The following is an 18,481-nucleotide window of genomic DNA, read 5'->3' on the forward strand; positions in this document are numbered from 1 at the left end:
CTCAGGATCCAAACTGGAGAACCCCAGGCCACTGAAGCAGAATGAAAATGCACAGATCTTAAGCGTACAATTCAATGAGTTCTGACAAATGTATACACCCATGTAACCACCACCTCAAACAAGATATAGAACATTTCCATCAACCAAGGAAATTCCCCCGTGCTCCCTTCCAGTCAATCTTTACCCACCTTGAAGCAACCACTGTTTTGATTTCTATCAGTATGGTTTTGCCTGTTTTTGAACTTCATATACTGTTAGCACTATTTTGTATCAGGCTTTATCCATTAAACATAATGGTTTTCAGATTCATCCGTGTAGTTCACTGCCCTTTTATCACTGAGTAATATTTCATTGTATGAACATACCATAATTTATTTACTCAAAATCTCCTGTTGATAGACATTTTGGTGTTCCCACTTTGGGACTATTACAAATAAGGCTTCTGTGAACATTTTTATACATATCTTTTTTAGATATATATATATATACATTTATTACTCTTGGATAAATACCCAGGAGTGAAATTGGTGGGTCATAGGGTAAGAAATAACCAGTTTTCCAAGGTGAGTACACAATTTTACACTCCCACCACAGTATATTGGGAGTTCCAGGCTGCATGGCATTCTCCTCAACACTTGGTATTGTCAAAGTTTTTAATTTTAACCATTTTAGTGAGTGGAAAGTGGTATGAAATTGTGGTTTTAATTTGCATTTCTCTGATGACTAACGATGTTGTACATCTTTTCATGTGCTTATTAGTCATTCATAGATCCTTTTCTTGGTGAAGGATCTGTTCAAAGCTTTTGCCTAATCCTTTGTTAGATATATGTATGCATTGTGGATATTTTCTCCCTACGTGTGGCTTGTCTTTTCATTTTCTTAATGGTATCTTTTGATGAGCAGAAGTTTTTAATTTTGATCAAGTTAATTTGTCTTTTTTCCCTCGTATACTGTGTTCTGAAGTCTTTCTATAAAAACTGCCTACACCAAGGTTGCAAAATATCCTCTTGTATTTTCTTACAGATGTCTTATAGTTCTTGCTTTTACATTTAAATCTATGATCTATCTCATATTAATTTTTGTGAATGGTGTGAGGTAGATCAAGGTTAATTTTATTTCTACATGGATATCCAATTTTCCATCACCATCTGTTGAAAAATTTCCTTTCCACATTGAATTGCATTGAATTCCACATTGAAGTATCTTTGTCAAAAATCAGCTGACCTCATATGTGTGGATATATTCTGTCCCACTTGTCTATTTGTCTATCTGTATGCCAATACTACACTTTTTTGATTACGTAACTTTTAAGTCTTAAAAATCAGGCAGAATAAATTCTCTAACACTGTTCTTTTGTTTCAAGATTGTTTTGATTATTCTAGATCTTTCATATTTTCTCATAAATCATGGAATCTGCATATCAATTTCTAAAAACAAATCTTTTAAGATTCTGCTTGGAATTACAGTGAATCCATAGATCAATTTGAGGATAACTGACATCCTAATAATACTGTTTCCTCCATGATCATGGCATCTCTATCTCTTCATTTATTTTGGTCATCTTTAATTTCTCTTAGCAATATTTCATGATTTTCAGTGAATATGTGTTGTATATCTCTTGTTAAATTTATTCCTAAGACTTAAATCTTCTGAGGCCAAGTTTTCTGCTTGATTTACTCTAGCAAGAGCTTCTCTCTAAAGAAGTGGATTTCATATTCACAGAGATGTGCTAAGCCTGAAAGATTTCAGTAAATTATAAAAAAGCATAATTTTATATTTAAGTTGTTGATATCTCTTTATTAAAAGCCAGATAAGTTTTTTCTACACATCTAGAAAAGATGAAAGTCAACCATATAATTAAAATGAATTTGATCCTATAATGAAAAAATGTAATGTAATTCAATTCTTAATTTTCATTTTGTCATTGTTATACTGTTTCACTCAATCTGTTGTTAGAATTAGAATTCCCCAAAGGCAACAAAAGCAAAAATAAACAAATGGGACCACATCACACTAAAAAACTTCTACACAACAAAGGAAACCATCAACAAAATGAAAAGGCAACCTACTTAATGGGAGAAAATATTTGCAAACCATATATCTGATAAGAAGTTAAGATCCAAAATACATAAAGAACTCATATAACTCAATAGTAAATTCAAAGAGTCCAATTAAAAAATCGGCAGAGGATCTGAGCAGACATTTTTCCAAAGAAGACACAGAGATAGATGGCCAACAGATACATGAAAAGGTGCTCAATATCACTATCATGAGGGAAATGCAAATCAAAACCACAATGAGGTATCACTTCACACCTGTTAGAATGGCTATTATCAAAAAGAAATAACAAGTGTCGGTGAGGATGTGGAGATAAGAGAACCCTCGTGCACTACTGATAGGAAAGTAAATTGGTGCAGCTACTATGGAAAATACTATAGAGATTCCTCAAAAAATTAAAAATAGAACTACCTATCATCCAGAAATTCCACTTCTGGGTATTTATCCAAAGGAAATAAAAACACTAACTCGAAAAGATATCTGCACCCCATGTTCACAGCAGCATTATTTACAATAGCCAATATATGGAAACAACTTAAGTGCCCATCAATGGATGAATGGATAAAGAAAATGTGGGTGTGTGTGGGGGGTGTGTGTGTGTGTGTGTGTATGTGTGTGTGCACACACTAGAATATTATTCAGCCATAAAAAAGAAAGAAATCCCGTCATTTGCAAAAACATGCAAAATGTACCCTGAGGGCATTATGCTAAGAGAAAAAGTCAGACAGAGAAAGATAAATACCATATGATCTCACTTATATGTGGAATCTAAAAAACAAAAAAAACAAACAAAAAAAGCTTGAACTTATAGATAGAACAGGTTGGTGGTAGCCAGACATGGGGAATGAGTGGGCAGCGGGGGAGGCAAAATGGGTGAAGGTGGTCAAAAGGTACAAACTTTCAGTTATAAAATAAATAAGTCCTAGGGATGTAATGGACAGCACGGTGACTATAGTTAATAATACCGTATTGTATATTTGAAAGTTGCTAAGAGAGTAAACCTTAAAAGTTCTCATCACAAGAAAAAAACATTTGTAACTATGTGTGATGATGGTTGTTAACCAGGCTTACTGTGATGATCACTTTGCAAAATAAACATATATAGAATCACTATGTCGTACACCTGAAACTAATATGATACATCAATTATACTTCAATTAAAAAAAATAAATCCGAATTCCCAGGTTGATAGCTTTTTAAACCACACCATAATTAACTAATTAATTCAGAGTACTGAAAAGAAGTATTTTGCAGGTCTTGACGCTATTTTAAAAAGCATTTTATTTCATTTGCCAAAGATTAATTTTTTAATATTGACCTTGTATGCTACAACTTTGCTATATTCAATTATTAGTTCTAGTACTTGTTCATAAATTCCCCAGGATTTTCCATAGCCACAATCATGTAATTTACACATATTGAGTGTGATTTCTTCTTTTCAAAACTGTGTGATTTTTATTTCTTTTCTTGACTTATTATACTGGCTAAGACATCCAATATAATATTAAATAGAAGAGATGAGAGCAGACATCCCTGCTTTGTTCAACATCTTAGGAAAAAGCATTCAATATTCCACCAGTAAGTAGGATGTTATCTGTGTATTTTTCATAGATGTCCTTTACCAGACTGAAGAAGTTTCCTTCTTGTCCTAGTTTCCCAATTTTTAGTTTTTATCATGAATGGATACTGAAGTCTGTCAAATACATTTTCTGCATCAAAGATGATTATATATATTTTTTTCTCCTTTATTCTTTTAATGTGGTGAATTACATTCTTTGGTTTCCAAATGTTAAACCATTCTTGCAATCCTGGGATAAACTCCACTCAACCATCACGTATTCTCTTTTTCATATACTGTAGGATTGGATTTTCTAATATTTTCTTAAGGAGTTTTTTTCATCTCTGAGAGATACTGGTCTGTAATTTTCTTTTGTTGTAATGTCCTTGACGTGTTTTGGTGTCAGGGTAATGCCAGCCTCATAAAATAAGTTGCGAGAATGGCTCTTTTCAAAGAGCTTGTGCTAAAGGCAATTAAGCAATCATTGCCTGAATTTATATGATTGTTACTCTGATAGCTGAAAACGATTAAAACTGTGGTGTCAAACAAAGTCAAGATATTTTAGAACAATGAGTCTCTTGAAACTCTTAGTAGCAAACAAATTTCTCTCTTGGGGAATAAGCAGTTCTCTATTACGGCTCTTTCAAGTCAGTTACTTCACTTGCCTAGAGTTAAATTTTAGGCAAAGGTCAAGCTGTACTTAACTGCTTTTGGCATCAATCTCAGATTTTTAGGAATAGGTAATATATCTGTCAAGAACAATGAATTCCTTAAACATCTCTGAACATCTTTTTTTCCCCCTGCACTCAAATTATAATCTAGTCGGGAAAACATTAAATAAAAAGATAAAAATATTTTTATAGATTTAAATAATAGTTCAACACAATGGAAAAGACATCACAAGATAGCAGGAGACAATACAGTCATTAGGAGTTAAGGGAGAAATTATTTGAGACTAATGTAGTCGGAAAAATTTATGAATTTATTATAAAGGACGTAAAAATTGAGCTGTATCTTAAAAACAAAGCAAATGGAAAGGAAAAGGAAATTTACTGCATTAAGAGTTGCCAAAAGTGTGAAGGCTAGAAGGCAAAGTATAAACTCAGAGGAAAGGGAGCAAACAAGTTTAGCTACATTACAGTTAAGAGCAGAGATCCTGAACCCAGACTGCTGGTTTCTGATCTTGGCTCTGCACTTACTGGTTTTGTGACTTTGAACAAACTATATAGCCTCATTATGCTCCAGTTTCCCTTAAAAATGGAGACAAAATGATGGAACAAACTTTCCACTCTGACTGTGTGAGTTACATGACTTAACATATAGTAAAGCTTTTAGAACAATGCCTGGCACAAAGGAAATGCTCCAAAAATAATTTAAAAGAAGAATTCACATAAACTCATGAACTAATGCCTCCCAAGGACAGTCAAATAACATAAAGGAGTGAAGCAGGTGGATTTGTTTAGAAACATATTGTTTGCCACTAAACACATGGGAATAATCTTCATTTCAAAAAAAGTGTTCTCTTCCATTTTTCTTAAAACACACATTCTCGCTCATTCTAGCTTTCCATTTCCTACTCTTTTGTGTGTGTGTGAAGAAGATTGGCCCTGAGCTAACATCTGTGCCAATCTTCCTCTATTTTGTACGTGGGACGCTGCCATGGCACAGCTTGGACAAGTGGTAGGTCCACGCCTGGGATCCAACCCACGAAACCCAAGTCACTGAAGCAAAGCACGCAAACTTACACACTACACCACCGGGCCAGCCCACCATTTCCTGCTTTTAATACAAACATGAGTTGAAGAAATATTAAATGTTCAGTTAACTCTGTTATAAGATAAAAACAATAGTGCAAGCACAATGACAAACAACAAATGATACTGAGCCTTAGTTCAGGGGGTCACAGAAAGTGGTAGGAACTGTAGAGAACTTGAAAATGTAGGCTTCATCTAAGCAAGACTATTGACAGTCTCAGCCACTGCTGCCAAGTGATACCGGGCCCAATGTTGTCAGATCTTCTCAATTTTCAAAAGAAGCCGAAAATTGAGATTTTTATACGAAACCTTCTCATTTTTATATGTAGGCAATTAAAAAAGAAAAAATGCTACCACATGGACCACCACTGCCCCAGCCAAACAGCCTGACTGCGGTATTTAACCCATGTGCTGCTAGTTTGCCACCTTTGATTTAGGGCGTGGTGGCTAGAATAGTAAACTTGAACTAGATCAAATTAAAAGTAGTTAGAATTAATATTATAAGGCTGTGTTAATCAACTTTCTTCAATTCATATCCCTTAACAATGCTTTCTAGTGCTTTTTTAATTTAGCACAGATATCAAAATATTTTTTATCAAGGTTTATTTCCTGCAGTTTATATACATTTTTAAGTGTATTAAACATGCTTTTTCAATCTATTCTCCCTTCCACCCAGAGATCCTGATGAACATCTCAATATTCGGTATACCATTTGTTTGGCCAGTCTGTCTCTGTTCCTCTCTCTGTGTCCCACCCCTCCCCACTATCCTTTTTTCTCTCTCCTAATACACACACAAAATCACATTACAGGCAATGGATATTAATGGAAACCTTTAAAAAATAATACTGAGGTTTTCTTCCCTGAAATTTTTGTAAAGAATTTTGATTCTAGAGAAAAATTTAAAAATAAATATTACCTGCCATTCAATCTTCCAGAGACATGACTCTTAACATTTAACAGCACAATATGCTTTAAATAAGAGAATAATGTGATCAAAAATATTTAGGAGAATTAATCTGTACCATTACCCAGAACAGATTAAAATATTTTCATAACATAGGCCTATGAAAAGTAATGTTTTATTTTGTATTTGCTGTAATACCAGTACTCTTAAGTTTAAACATCACTGATAGTAAAAATGCTTCTAAAAAAAGAAAATGAATATTCTCAAAATTCCAGGAATACTTCAAACCATTGGATCACATCATCATTTTCATGTACGGTAAGTGAAATATTTTAAATGGCCATAAAAAAAAAATCAGGCAAATTTAAGCTTCAGTGTACAAAATCTGGCCATCTGTTTTTATGGCTCACATTCAGGACAGGTTACAAATTCATTTACACATTCATTTCCTTGACTTCTTATAAAAATCTGTCAGCTAAAACTTCCAGGCAGGATAGTATTAATTACAGAACTCAGCAATATTTAGTGACAACATATGCAAATTTTAGCAGTGTGTGGCTCCCTTCTCAAAAGGCTAAAGATGAATTCCTATAAAAATGTATAATCCATTTCTTTCAGATTAGATTCAATCAAACAAACTCAAATTGAGGGACAGTCTATAAAACAACTGGTCTCCTTAAAAGTGTCAATATCATGAAAGACAGAGAAAAGTTGAGGAATTGATTCACATTTAAGAAGACTAAAGAGAGGCCCCGGCGGCTCGCCAGTTCCGGGCCCCGGTGCCGCCGCCGCCGCCGCCGCCGCCCTCTCGGCTCCCAGGGGCGCGGAGGTGGTCTCCCTTCGCGCTTCGGGCCACGCGCGGTTTCCCGCTCCGAGATTGCCGCGGGGCTGTCGGAGGCCCCGGACGGTGCTGGGGCGCAGCCGGCGCCGCCCTCCGCGCTCCCTACCAGTAGGCCGATTCGGGTGGTCGCATCCGGTGGGGAAATGGTCGTGCTTTCGGTGCCCGCCGAAGTCACTGTGATCCTGTTAGATATCGAAGGTACCACAACCCCGATTGCTTTCGTGAAGGACATTTTATTTCCTTACATCAAAGAAAATGTTAAAGAGTATCTGCAGACACATTGGGAAGAAGAGGAGTGCCAGGAGGATGTCGGTCTTTTGAGGAGACAGGCTGAAGAGGACTCCCACCTGGAAGGGGCTGTCCCAATCCCTGCTGTGTCTGACAATGGGGCGGCTGACCTGCAACAGGTGATCCAGGCCGTGGTGGATAATGTGTGCTGGCAGATGTCTCTGGACCGAAAGACCACGGCGCTGAAGCAGCTGCAGGGCCACATATGGAGGGCAGCGTTCACAGCGGGGCGCATGAAGGCAGAGTTCTTTGAAGATGTAGTTCCAGCCGTCAGGAAATGGAGAGAGGCCGGAATGAAGGTGTATATCTATTCTTCAGGGAGTGTAGAGGCACAGAAACTCTTATTTGGGCATTCTACAGAGGGAGATATTCTTGAGCTTTTTGATGGTCACTTTGATACCAAGATTGGACACAAAGTGGAGAGTGAGAGTTATCGAAAGATTGCAGACAGCATTGGGTGCTCGACCAACAACATCTTGTTTCTGACAGACGTAACTCTAGAGGCCAGTGCTGCGGAGGAAGCGGATGTGCACGTAGCCGTGGTGGTGAGACCTGGTAACGCGGGCTTAACGGATGATGAGAAGACCTACTACAGCCTCATCACCTCCTTCAGCGAACTGGACCTGCCTGCCTCACCCTAGGCGCTTCAAAGGACCTCAGAGGAAGACCAGACTGTCTCCACAGAGTTGTCCCTGTAGTCTAGTTTTATTCTAATGGTGAAAGTAACTTACTTAAAGAAATACATAGACACACGTATGTATGCAAGCATATATATGTGTATGTTCAAATTACCTTTCACAGGCGATTAAGTGGAAAAAAAATCTGTTCCTTATTTAAAGATGCTTTATATGTAGACATTGTTTGAAACCACAACTTTAACCTTCATTGAGGGCAAAATATACTGGATAGAAGAAATTGCTACAATACAGATCAAATGTATGTTTATCAAGTTGTGCACAAAAATGGAAAGGTAGGTTTGAGAAGTTATTCAGAAGCCTTGTTGTTTTAAAAACTGGAAGTATTCTAAAAACTTATTCTTAATAATCATCCTCCCTATATACAAAAGACAAAGCTGTTTGTTTCTGCTCCAAAAGAGAGCAAAATTGGGAAAGGAAACTCATTTGAGTCTTGATTAATAAAGTGTCACTTAAGAAACTTGCTAATCATCGTGGCACTCACAGCAAGCAGTTGCCTTACCAATGAAAATGGTGCATTGATGCAACAGCTAAAATAGAAATGTGGTTCTTAATGTTTAACAAAACCGTCCTAATCCTGCCAGTTGTTGTCATTATAGATTTTATAGTCACCTTTCTAACTACTTAGCACAGTTTGAGAATATATGTTAATTGCTATTTACTATTAAAGAAAGGTTTACTGAAATCACTCCATAAAACCTAGAAGAGCCCTAATGTGTAATATTTTCCTCTGAAATAGATGTGAGAAATGTAAATTTTATAATAGCATTATTTATCCTGGTTCAGTTCTGATGGGATGTCATGTCAATTTCATGTTGTGATTAATAAAAACATTTTCTTCTTCAAAAAAAAAAAAAAAAAAAAAGAAGACTAAAGAGAACTGACAATTAAATGTAATGCAGGATCACGGACCAAATTCTAGATCAGAGGGAAAACTTACCGTGACATCCTGACAAAGATTCTCTCCTTGACCAAACTTTAGTCAGGCTCCTCCAAACCCAGCGAGGCCCCATCCTTGGGCATGTCCTCCAAGAACCCAGTTTTAGCAAGAATCCTGCTAAATCAGTTGAGCCAGAAGTCCCACCCTTGATATCTGATCATCCTTGATATCTGACCAAATTCCTCATCCACCACTATCCCCCAGGTGATGTCTGATCACCCTGGTCTGCCTTCAACAAGAATCCTGTAGTAGGTTTAGCCAGATCCCCCGCTCACGACTGATGTTTCCTCTTAGTAATTTTCCATCCACCAACACTGCCCCACCCCCAACCCCAGGCTCCTTGGCTATAAATCCCCACTTTTCCTTGTTGTATCTGAAATTGAGCCCAGTTCAATACTGAGGTCTCTTTCCCCTATTGCAACAGTTCCTGAGTAAAATCTGGCTTTGCTGCTTTATACTGTCAGGCTCTGGTTTTTTGTTGACAGTACTATGAAGTTCAACTAGCAAAATCTGTAGCTGGATTGAGTAAGAGTATGATCAGAGTATTTTCTCAATGTTGAATTTCCTGAATTTGAGGATTGCACTGCAGTTTCATAGAACAGGGGTTGGCAAACTTTTTCTGTAACAGGACCAGACAGTAAATATTTTAAGCATAGAGGGCCACATACAGTCTCTGTCACATATTTTTTGTTGTTTTTATTTTTATTCTTTACAACCATTTAAAACTGTAAAACCGTTTTTAGCTCAAGAACTGTATAAAAATAGGCTAAGGGCTGAATTTAGCCAGGAGCCGCAGTTTGCCAACTCCTTATACGGAGAATGTCCTTGATCTTAGGAAATATGCAATGAAGCAAGTAAGGGGTAAAGAGAGATGGTAGTCTGCAACTTATTCTCAAATGACTCAGCAATAATAATAATGACAGTAACATGTGAGAAAGAAATAAGCACAGGCAAAATGCTCACAACTGGTAAATCTAGGTGAAAGGTGAAGGGAGTTCACTGTACTATGCTTGTAACTTTTCTTCAAATTTAAATTATTTTCAAAATAAAAGGCTAATACTAAAAAAAAAAAAAAAGAAAGAAAAAGCCAGAGATGTCCCTGGGAGTTTAATCCCAGAAGCCTCAATGTGCAGGATGGGGCATGGTTCGGGCGGCTCAGGCAGAAAAGAATGAGAACTCTCACCCGTCATCAAGGTCATTTCAATACATACCCATGGGTCCAAAGGTATCTAGATTCTCCAGTCATCACCAGCAAACTCCGACAAGGCAACATAACTGGCACAGTGACACCATCTGGGTGCTTAAAATCCATGACAATCTTGAAATGAAGACAAAAGCATAAAGATCGATCCAAAATGTCATGTAGTCCAAGGAAAAGAACAATTCATTGATTCTGACTATCTTTCTAGGCTGACAGGGATTAAAACGTGATAATGCTTAGAGAACAGCACAGCACAGTGGTTCCCAAACTTTAGTGCACATTAGAATGGACTGAATGACCAGAAAACATACTTCATGCATAGAGAGTCTCAGCTGGTCTAGGGCGAGGCTCAGGAATCTGCATTTCTAACAATCACCCCAGGAAATTATGATGCAGGTGGTCTGAGGATCATAAATACTACACAAAACACTAGGGTTCTGAGCAAATGCAAGGACTTAGGAGCTGAAACATTCATATCCTGGCTCTCCATTTACTAGCCATGTGACCCAGGATAAGCCATTTAACCGCTGTGCGCCTTAGTCTCCTCAACTCTTACAGGATTGTTAGATGAATTAAATATATAATGGATAGAAATCACAGTATCTGGCACATAGTAAATACAAAAGATAGTAGCTATTATTATTCATAGAACATTAATAATTTATTAATAATCCAAGAAGAAATAACTATTACATACGGATTCTTGTAGAATCCATTTTGCCTTTAAAGTCATGCAACATTTTAGATATTAGGAACTGAGATATAAGAGATAATCAGAAAACACAGGAACATTTTCAGCAACTCTTCCTAAGTTAGCTCAAATATTATTATGAATAGCAACCTATAAAGACACAACACCAAGAAAATATTTTTATCCTCAGGAACCTAAATACCGAAGACTTCAGTCTAAATATAGCAGTAGCTGACAAATGTGAATTTAAGAGACATGTCACAGGGCTGATATTTCTTTAAATGAACAAATCAATCCATTTGAAAAATAAATATGACAACCAATTATCAGTGGGATAAACAGAATTTAGTATAGTACTTCCATTAAAGGTAAACTTAGCACAGCACCTGGCACAAAGCAAGCCTTCAGGAACTGTTAGCTACTATTATTATTAGTAATAATGGATCAAATTAGATAATGCACAGGAAAATTCTTTGTAAACTATAAAGAATTATACAGATCTAAGCTGGGTTTTTTCCCTTTCTCATCTGCCCTTCCAATCTCAGTATGGAAAATAAAGTAAGATGATAGAACTTAATTTTCCAGCAATTAACCATTCCAAATAACCCATATAATTTCAAATAGTCACACTCCAAAAGCATTCTATTTATAAACACTGTAGATGAATTCTGAAGTTTTGGGGGTGAAGTGTACTGATACCTGCAACTTCTCTGAAATGTATAAATAAAAGATGGACAGATAGACAGAGGATGTACAGAAGGACAGATATTTGATAGAACAAACAAAATGTTAAGTACAGAATCTAGGTGGTAGATATACAGCTATTCCCTGAACAATTTTTTCAACTTTTCTGTATGTAACTTTTAATAATAATAAAGTGTTGATGAAAGGGGAGAAAAAATCCAGTGTGGCTCATTTTTAAACTAATACAGACAGGTTTCAATTTTCTGACTAGACACTAAGATCCACATATAGGAAAGAATGTGCATATTTATTAATTATCTTATGAGAGACAATCACTTATGGTTTAAAGGAATAAAAACTATCTGGATGAAAACTGCTGATGGGAAAATATTCCAAGAGACTAAACTCTAATTCATTCATCAGACAAATACTAATTAATCATTGCGTGAGGCATCAAAGGTTGCAACGGTGAATGAGACATGTTCTCTGCCCACCTAGAGGTTATAATTTCTGGCTAATTAATATTCAACATGTTTTCAAATACACAACACAGATATATTTGTGAAACTCAAACATTCTCTCCTATCAACAGAGAGTAATGATCTTAAAATAGGGAAATTTCAGTTTAAACAAATGATTAGAACTAACAAAAGAAGTATGAACACGACACTAATTAATTTGGAAACACTCGTTCTAAAATATACAAGCCAAGTTTCAAGGAAAAAAATATACTACTAAATAAGCCAGGGGCGGCTCCATGGCCGAGTGGTTAAGTTCGCGCGCTCCACTGCAGCGGCCCAGGGTTCAGATCCTGGGCGCGGACATGGCACCGCTCGTCAGGCCACGTTGAGGTGGCGTCCCACATCCCACAACTAGAAGGACGCGCAACTAGGATATACAACTGTATACAGCAGGGGTTTGGGGAGATAAAGCAGAAAAAAAAAATAAAAAAGATTGGCAACAGTTGTTAGCCCAGGTGCCAATCTTTGGAAGAAAAAAAAGGAAGATTGGCAACAGCTGTTAGCCCAGGTGCCAATCTTTAAAAATAAATAAATAGATAAATAAGCCAAATGTTATAGGAATTATGTTAGCAAATGTACGGAATATTAATTGATTATTATTAATGATCACTACTGATTTACTATAGAGGCTCACACAACTCAGGAAAAGTTTTACTTACTGTTTACCAGTTTATTATAAAAGGATACAATAAAGGATACAGATGAACATCCAGATGGAAGATATGCATTACCGCAAGATATGTGGGAAAGGGCGTGGAGCTTGCATGCCCTTTCTGGGCGTGCCACTCTCCCAGCACCTCAAGTGTTCACCAACCTGAAAGCTCTGCAAACTTCATACTAGTGGGATTTTTATGGAGGCTTCACTACGTAGACAAGATCAATTATTAACTCCATTTCCAGCTCCTCTCCTCTCTCTGGAGAATGGGGAGGTGGGACTGAAAATTTGAAGCTTCTAATAATTGCTCGGTCTTTCTAGTGACCAGCCCCCAGCCAGGAGCCCACCAAGAGTCATCTTATTAGAACAAAAGACACTGCTATCACCCAGGAAATTCTAAGGGATTTAGAAACTGTGTGTCAGGAACCAGGGTGAAAGACCAAATATTAGAACAAAAGATGCTCTTATCACTTAGGAAATTACAAGGGTTTTAGGAGCTCTGTGCCAGGAACCAGGGGCAAAGACCAGTATATATATTTTCTATTATCTCACAGGCATATAATGTAAGAGTACAGTTTTTTTCTATTTGAGGAAATAAATTTTATTTATAAAATTAAATGAACATTTTCTATGAAAATATAACTTTTCTTGAAACATTCCATCATAAAGTATCATCAATATCATTTTATTTAAAGTATCTGTATCTTAACTAAACAAAGCTTGTGAAAAGATGAAAACAAGATTTTTAAAACAATTCACTAAGGACTCGTAACCAATAATGCTCCCCTAAAACTGCTGAATCATTCTGCCAAGTGACAGCTTTGCTCCACAGGAGCTTTTTCCGATTATTGTTTTGGTTCTACCTATTTTCTTTATCTTCTGAGATGGGAGAGTCAATAAAGATCAAGCTCCCAGCAAGCTCATGGGGCACGACTGAGGATAACGTTCAGTTCAAAGCAAGCAAACAAAAACCCTAGACATTCTGATCTTATAAAAACCTTTCCACAGTCAAAATACAATAGAATGGAAACCCCAGATACAGCTATCACTCTATGATTCAAGTAAAGATAAGATTCGTGACAGACAGTACATGAAGAAATAAACACATCTCCATGTTGGCTAAACGAGAAAATGAAGAGTATCCTGTCATTGGGAACACTTCTGAGAAAAAAGACAAACTTGATCCTGATCCTTATTGGTTAGAAATAGGCTGAGATCATTAACCTTTTGAAACCCTGAAGAGTATAGAGATAAGAGAAAATCTGATGTGAAGAATGATGTGTGATTCACAGAGAATGATGAAAGCTTAGAGGATAGATTTTACTACATTGAACTCGAGAAAATATTCCATAGCTGAGAATTTAGCAGAATACAGAGAAATCCACCTGTTTCCCATAGCCTGCCCAATATAAATCTTCTGTAGTTGCACTAACGTTTTCACTGACCTAAATGATTTAAGAGTTTGCTGTTTATTTTAAATAGCAAACAAGTGATTCTACATACCTCATCATGGCCATGACTACCATGTTCGGACAAGTGGAAAAGGAGAGAAGGGAAAAGGGAGACAGACACAATTGCAAAGAACAAGAATGAAGCTACAAACTATTTACAAAGAAATACAACTATGTCAAAAATGTACGTTTACATACTTTCCTCGGATTTACAAATATGGAATCCCACCACATTGTGAGAGAATTAGTCTATTGTGGAGGAGAAGAAGAACTCTGAACTTTTTTAATAAAACAGAGTTTTCTGTCTCTCTACAAAAGACGATACATCCAGAAGTACCCTGAGGCCCTGGATTGCACTACATAAGGAAAAACTCATTTACTATTGTACCTACTACAGGCCTAGTATAGAATAGGTAGTTGCTACGTGATGATATCTCATCGTGATGATTCTAACACCTCTTAGAATCATTATCATCAAAAAGACAAGAAATAACAAGTCTTGGCAAGGATGTGGAGAAAATGGATCCCTTGTGCACTGTTGGTGGTGTAAATTGGTGCAGCCACTATGGAAAACAGTATGGAGGTTCCTCAAAAACTTAAAAACAGAATTACTATATGATCCAGCAATTCCCCTTCTGGATATTTATATGAAGGAAATGAAAAGAGTAACTTGAAAAGATATCTGCACCCCCATGTTCATAACAGCATTATTTATAATAGCCAAGATATGGAAGCAACCTAAGTGTCAATCGATGGATGAAAGGATAAAGAAAATGTGATAGATAGATAGATAGATAGATATACACACAAACACACAGTGGAACATTATTCAGCTATAAAAAGAAGGACATCTTGGGGCCAGCCCCCTGGCCTAGTGGTTGAATTCAGCATGCTCTGCTTCAGCAGCACAGGTTCGTGGGTTCAGATTCCAGGTGTGGACCTACACCACTCATCAGCCATGCTGTGGCAGTGATCCGTATACAAAATAGAGGAAGACTGCCACAGATATTAGCTTAGGGCTAATCTTCCTCAAGCAAAAAAAGAGGAAGATTGGCAACAGTTATTAGCTTAGGGCAAATCTTCCTCAGGGGGAAAAAAAAGGACATTCTGCCATTTGTGACAACGTGGATGGACCTTGAGGGCATTAGCTAAATAAAATAAGTTAGACAGAAAAAGACAAACGCAATATGATCTGACTTATATGTGAAATCTAAAAAAAAAACTGAGCTCATAAATACAGAAAAGAGACTGGCAGTTGCCAAAGGTGCCAGGTGGAGGGCGGGCAAAATGGGTGAAAGTAGCCAATAGATACAAACTTCCAGTTATAAAACAAGATGGTCCTGGTGATGTGACATACAGCATGGTAAGTATAGTTAATAATACTGTATTGACTATATGAAATACGCTAAGAGAGATCCTAAAATCTCTTATCACAAGGAAAAAAAGAAATTTGTAACAATGTGTGGAGATAGATGTTAACTAGACTTATTGTGATGATCATTTCATAATATATACATATATGAAATCATTATGTTGTATACTCGAAACTAATATAATGTTATATGTCAATTATGTCTCAAAAAATTTTTTTTAAAAAACAACTACAAGACATACACCAAAAAAAAGAATAGGTGGCTCCTGGTGGTGATGATCATGGTCATGGTAGTGTTGGTGATAAGAGCGAAAGCAACAGTAGCTGCTATTATTATTTTTAAATGCTTATCAACTCCCTAGGACAATTAAAATTCAAGAATTATATGCCAACTTCAATTTATGACAGACAGCACAGAAATGAACTGATTTCTCCATGGTCCATTAAAAGTTACAAATAGGAATAATCTGGAACCCAAGTCTCCTGACTTGTCCAGTGCTGAATCCAGTCTCAGGGTAAACACGTAAGGATCTGGAAGCAATACACACAGGCTTTACCTTTTTCAGGTTCTAGCACTGAATTGGATTATTTAATTAACTGATGATTAGAGCTGTCATTGAGGCCTATATTATTTCATTTCTATTTATTCTTTGTCTGAAAGATTAATCTGAAATCTTGCTGCCTTTGGAGTTGATACTATATCGATATAGCATTTCAGTATTTTGTAACTCAATGGTTCAAAATCCTAACTAAATATCATAACTGCCTGTAAGCTTTCTATAAATACAGAAAACTAGCCTTCATTCCAGAATTCTGAATCAGAATAAATCACAGTATCTGCTCTGGAAGAAGAGAATCTACCAGGGATAACAGAAACGAACCACAAGAACCTCAGATATTCAAATATCAGATACAGGCAACAAAACAAACATGCTTACCATGTTCAAAGATATAAATGCTAAGCTTGAAATGGAAATAATAATAATAATAATAATAATAAAGGACATTGTAAATTTGAATAAAAACCAGATATTCTAAAATAGAAAAACACCATGACTGAAATTAGGCCATCGATGAATGAGTTTAATAAATCAGACATGGTTGAAGAAAGATGTAGTGACAGAAGAAACTAGAGTAAAGCACGAGAGACAAAAGACAGAAAATCAGAAGACAGGCTAAGTGAAATAAAGGACATAGAGAAAAGGTAGCTAAAGAGACAGAATGGAACAGAGGCCAAAATCTAGAGATAATAGCTGAGAGTTTTCCAAAATTGATGGAAAAAACCAATCCATAGATTCAAGAAACCCAATGAATCTCAAGCAGAATAAACAAACCTACCAAAATAGACAGAATAATCAGGCACATCAAAATAAAACTACAGGAAATGAAAGATAAAGAAAAAAAACTTGGGGCCAGCCCAGTGGCATAGTGGTTAAGTTCACGTGCTCCACTTTGGCAAACCGGGGTTCACTGGTTCGGACACTGGGCACAGACCTATACACTGCTCATCAAGCCATGCTGAGGCAGCATCCCACATAGAAGAACTAGAAGGACCTGCAACTAGGATATACAACTATGTACTGGGGCTTCAGGGAGAAAACAAAAATCAAAAAAGAGGAAGACTGGCAAGAGGTGTTAGCACAGGGCCAATCTCCCTCACCAAAAAAAAAAAAAGAAAGAAAGATTAAAAAAAAATCTTAAAAGAAGCCAGAGAAATAAACAAAGGTCACCTTCAAAGGTAACAAAGGCAATAATGTAAGCCAGAAGAGGGTAAAAGAAATCTTTAGTATGCTGAAAGAAAATAACTGCCAATCTTGAATTCTATACCTAGTGAAAACATCCTTGAAGGATGAAGGTGAAATAAAGACACTTGCTGACCAAAAATAAAACAGAGTTGGCCAACAGCAGAGCTGGACTAAAGGAAATTTAAAGGTTATACATTATACAAAAGAAAAATGATCCTAGATGGAATGTGTAAGATACAAGAAAGAAGAGCAAAGAAAATGGTTAAATATGTCTAAATGAACACTGACTGTATAAATCAAAGAACTATCTAAAAAACTGAAGAAAATTGAAATACACAATAATAACAGCACATAAATTAGAAGGGTGTAATGGAGTTAAAGTGTTCTAAAGTTCTTCTCTTGTCCAGCAAGAAAGTAAAGATACCAATTAAGCTAGACTTGGAATGAATCTCAAATAATTATGTTGAGTAAAAGAAGCCACACAGCAAATATATTGTATGATTCCTGTATAAAAAACTCTAGAAAATAGTAAGTAATCTAAGGTGTTGAGGAAGAGGGGAGACAAGGAAACTTTTGGGGATGAGGGATATGCTCATTATCTTGAGTGTGGCGAAGTTTTCATGAGTGTCTATTTAAATATGTGCGATTTACTCTATGACAATTACACCTCTATAAAGCTGTTTTTTAAAAAACACGATGGGATGCAGTTAGTACTGCTTAGTACTCGAGGGCAAAATTCATAATCTTAAAAATACATGTCAAGAATATTTCCCAGGTTCTAAATTGATCAATTAGTGGACAATTAACCACAACAGGAAACCCAGGAAGAGCAAGTTTGTTTTGTTTTGTTTTGTTTTGTTTTGTTTTGTATGCGAGAATAGCAGTGGGTGGTAAATGGCTGAAGAAAAAGATAACGAATTTTGATTTAGAAAAGAGGAAATGTTTTTTACAGAATTGAATATTTAGGTTGAAAATCTGAGGGGGGACAAAATTAAGCCTGAAAATATTTTTGTATCTCCCACATTGCCTGAGACAATGTTGGTCACACAAATAAAAGCTCTTTTAACAGACATCCGTTTCACCACCCAATGTGCCTGATTTCTTCTGTAAAGCACACTCACG

At 36.4% G+C, this 18,481-nt stretch overlaps 2 protein-coding genes across 6 annotated transcripts in view; one reads left to right on the forward strand and one right to left on the reverse strand.

Annotated features, from left to right (window-relative positions):
* The window catches only part of ALKBH8 (alkB homolog 8, tRNA methyltransferase), a 54,431-nt gene that overhangs the window by 12,746 nt on the left and 23,204 nt on the right, over window positions 1–18,481 (reverse strand). For all 5 annotated transcript variants that reach the window (XM_046637664.1, XM_046637663.1, XM_046637666.1 and 2 more), the window contains one exon: window positions 10,251–10,357. In XM_046637664.1, the coding sequence (XP_046493620.1) occupies window positions 10,251–10,357 (107 nt within the window). The remainder of the gene's footprint in view (window positions 1–10,250; window positions 10,358–18,481) is intronic.
* On the forward strand, window positions 7,067–8,151 carry LOC124225180 (enolase-phosphatase E1). The gene has a single exon (XM_046637668.1). The coding sequence runs from the start codon at window positions 7,260–7,262 to the stop codon at window positions 8,043–8,045; it is 786 nt and encodes a 261-aa protein (XP_046493624.1). The 5' UTR covers window positions 7,067–7,259; the 3' UTR covers window positions 8,046–8,151.

The sequence above is a fragment of the Equus quagga genome, chromosome 14, assembly GCF_021613505.1.
Source record: "Equus quagga isolate Etosha38 chromosome 14, UCLA_HA_Equagga_1.0, whole genome shotgun sequence".
In the NCBI taxonomy this organism is placed as follows: Eukaryota; Metazoa; Chordata; class Mammalia; order Perissodactyla; family Equidae; genus Equus; species Equus quagga.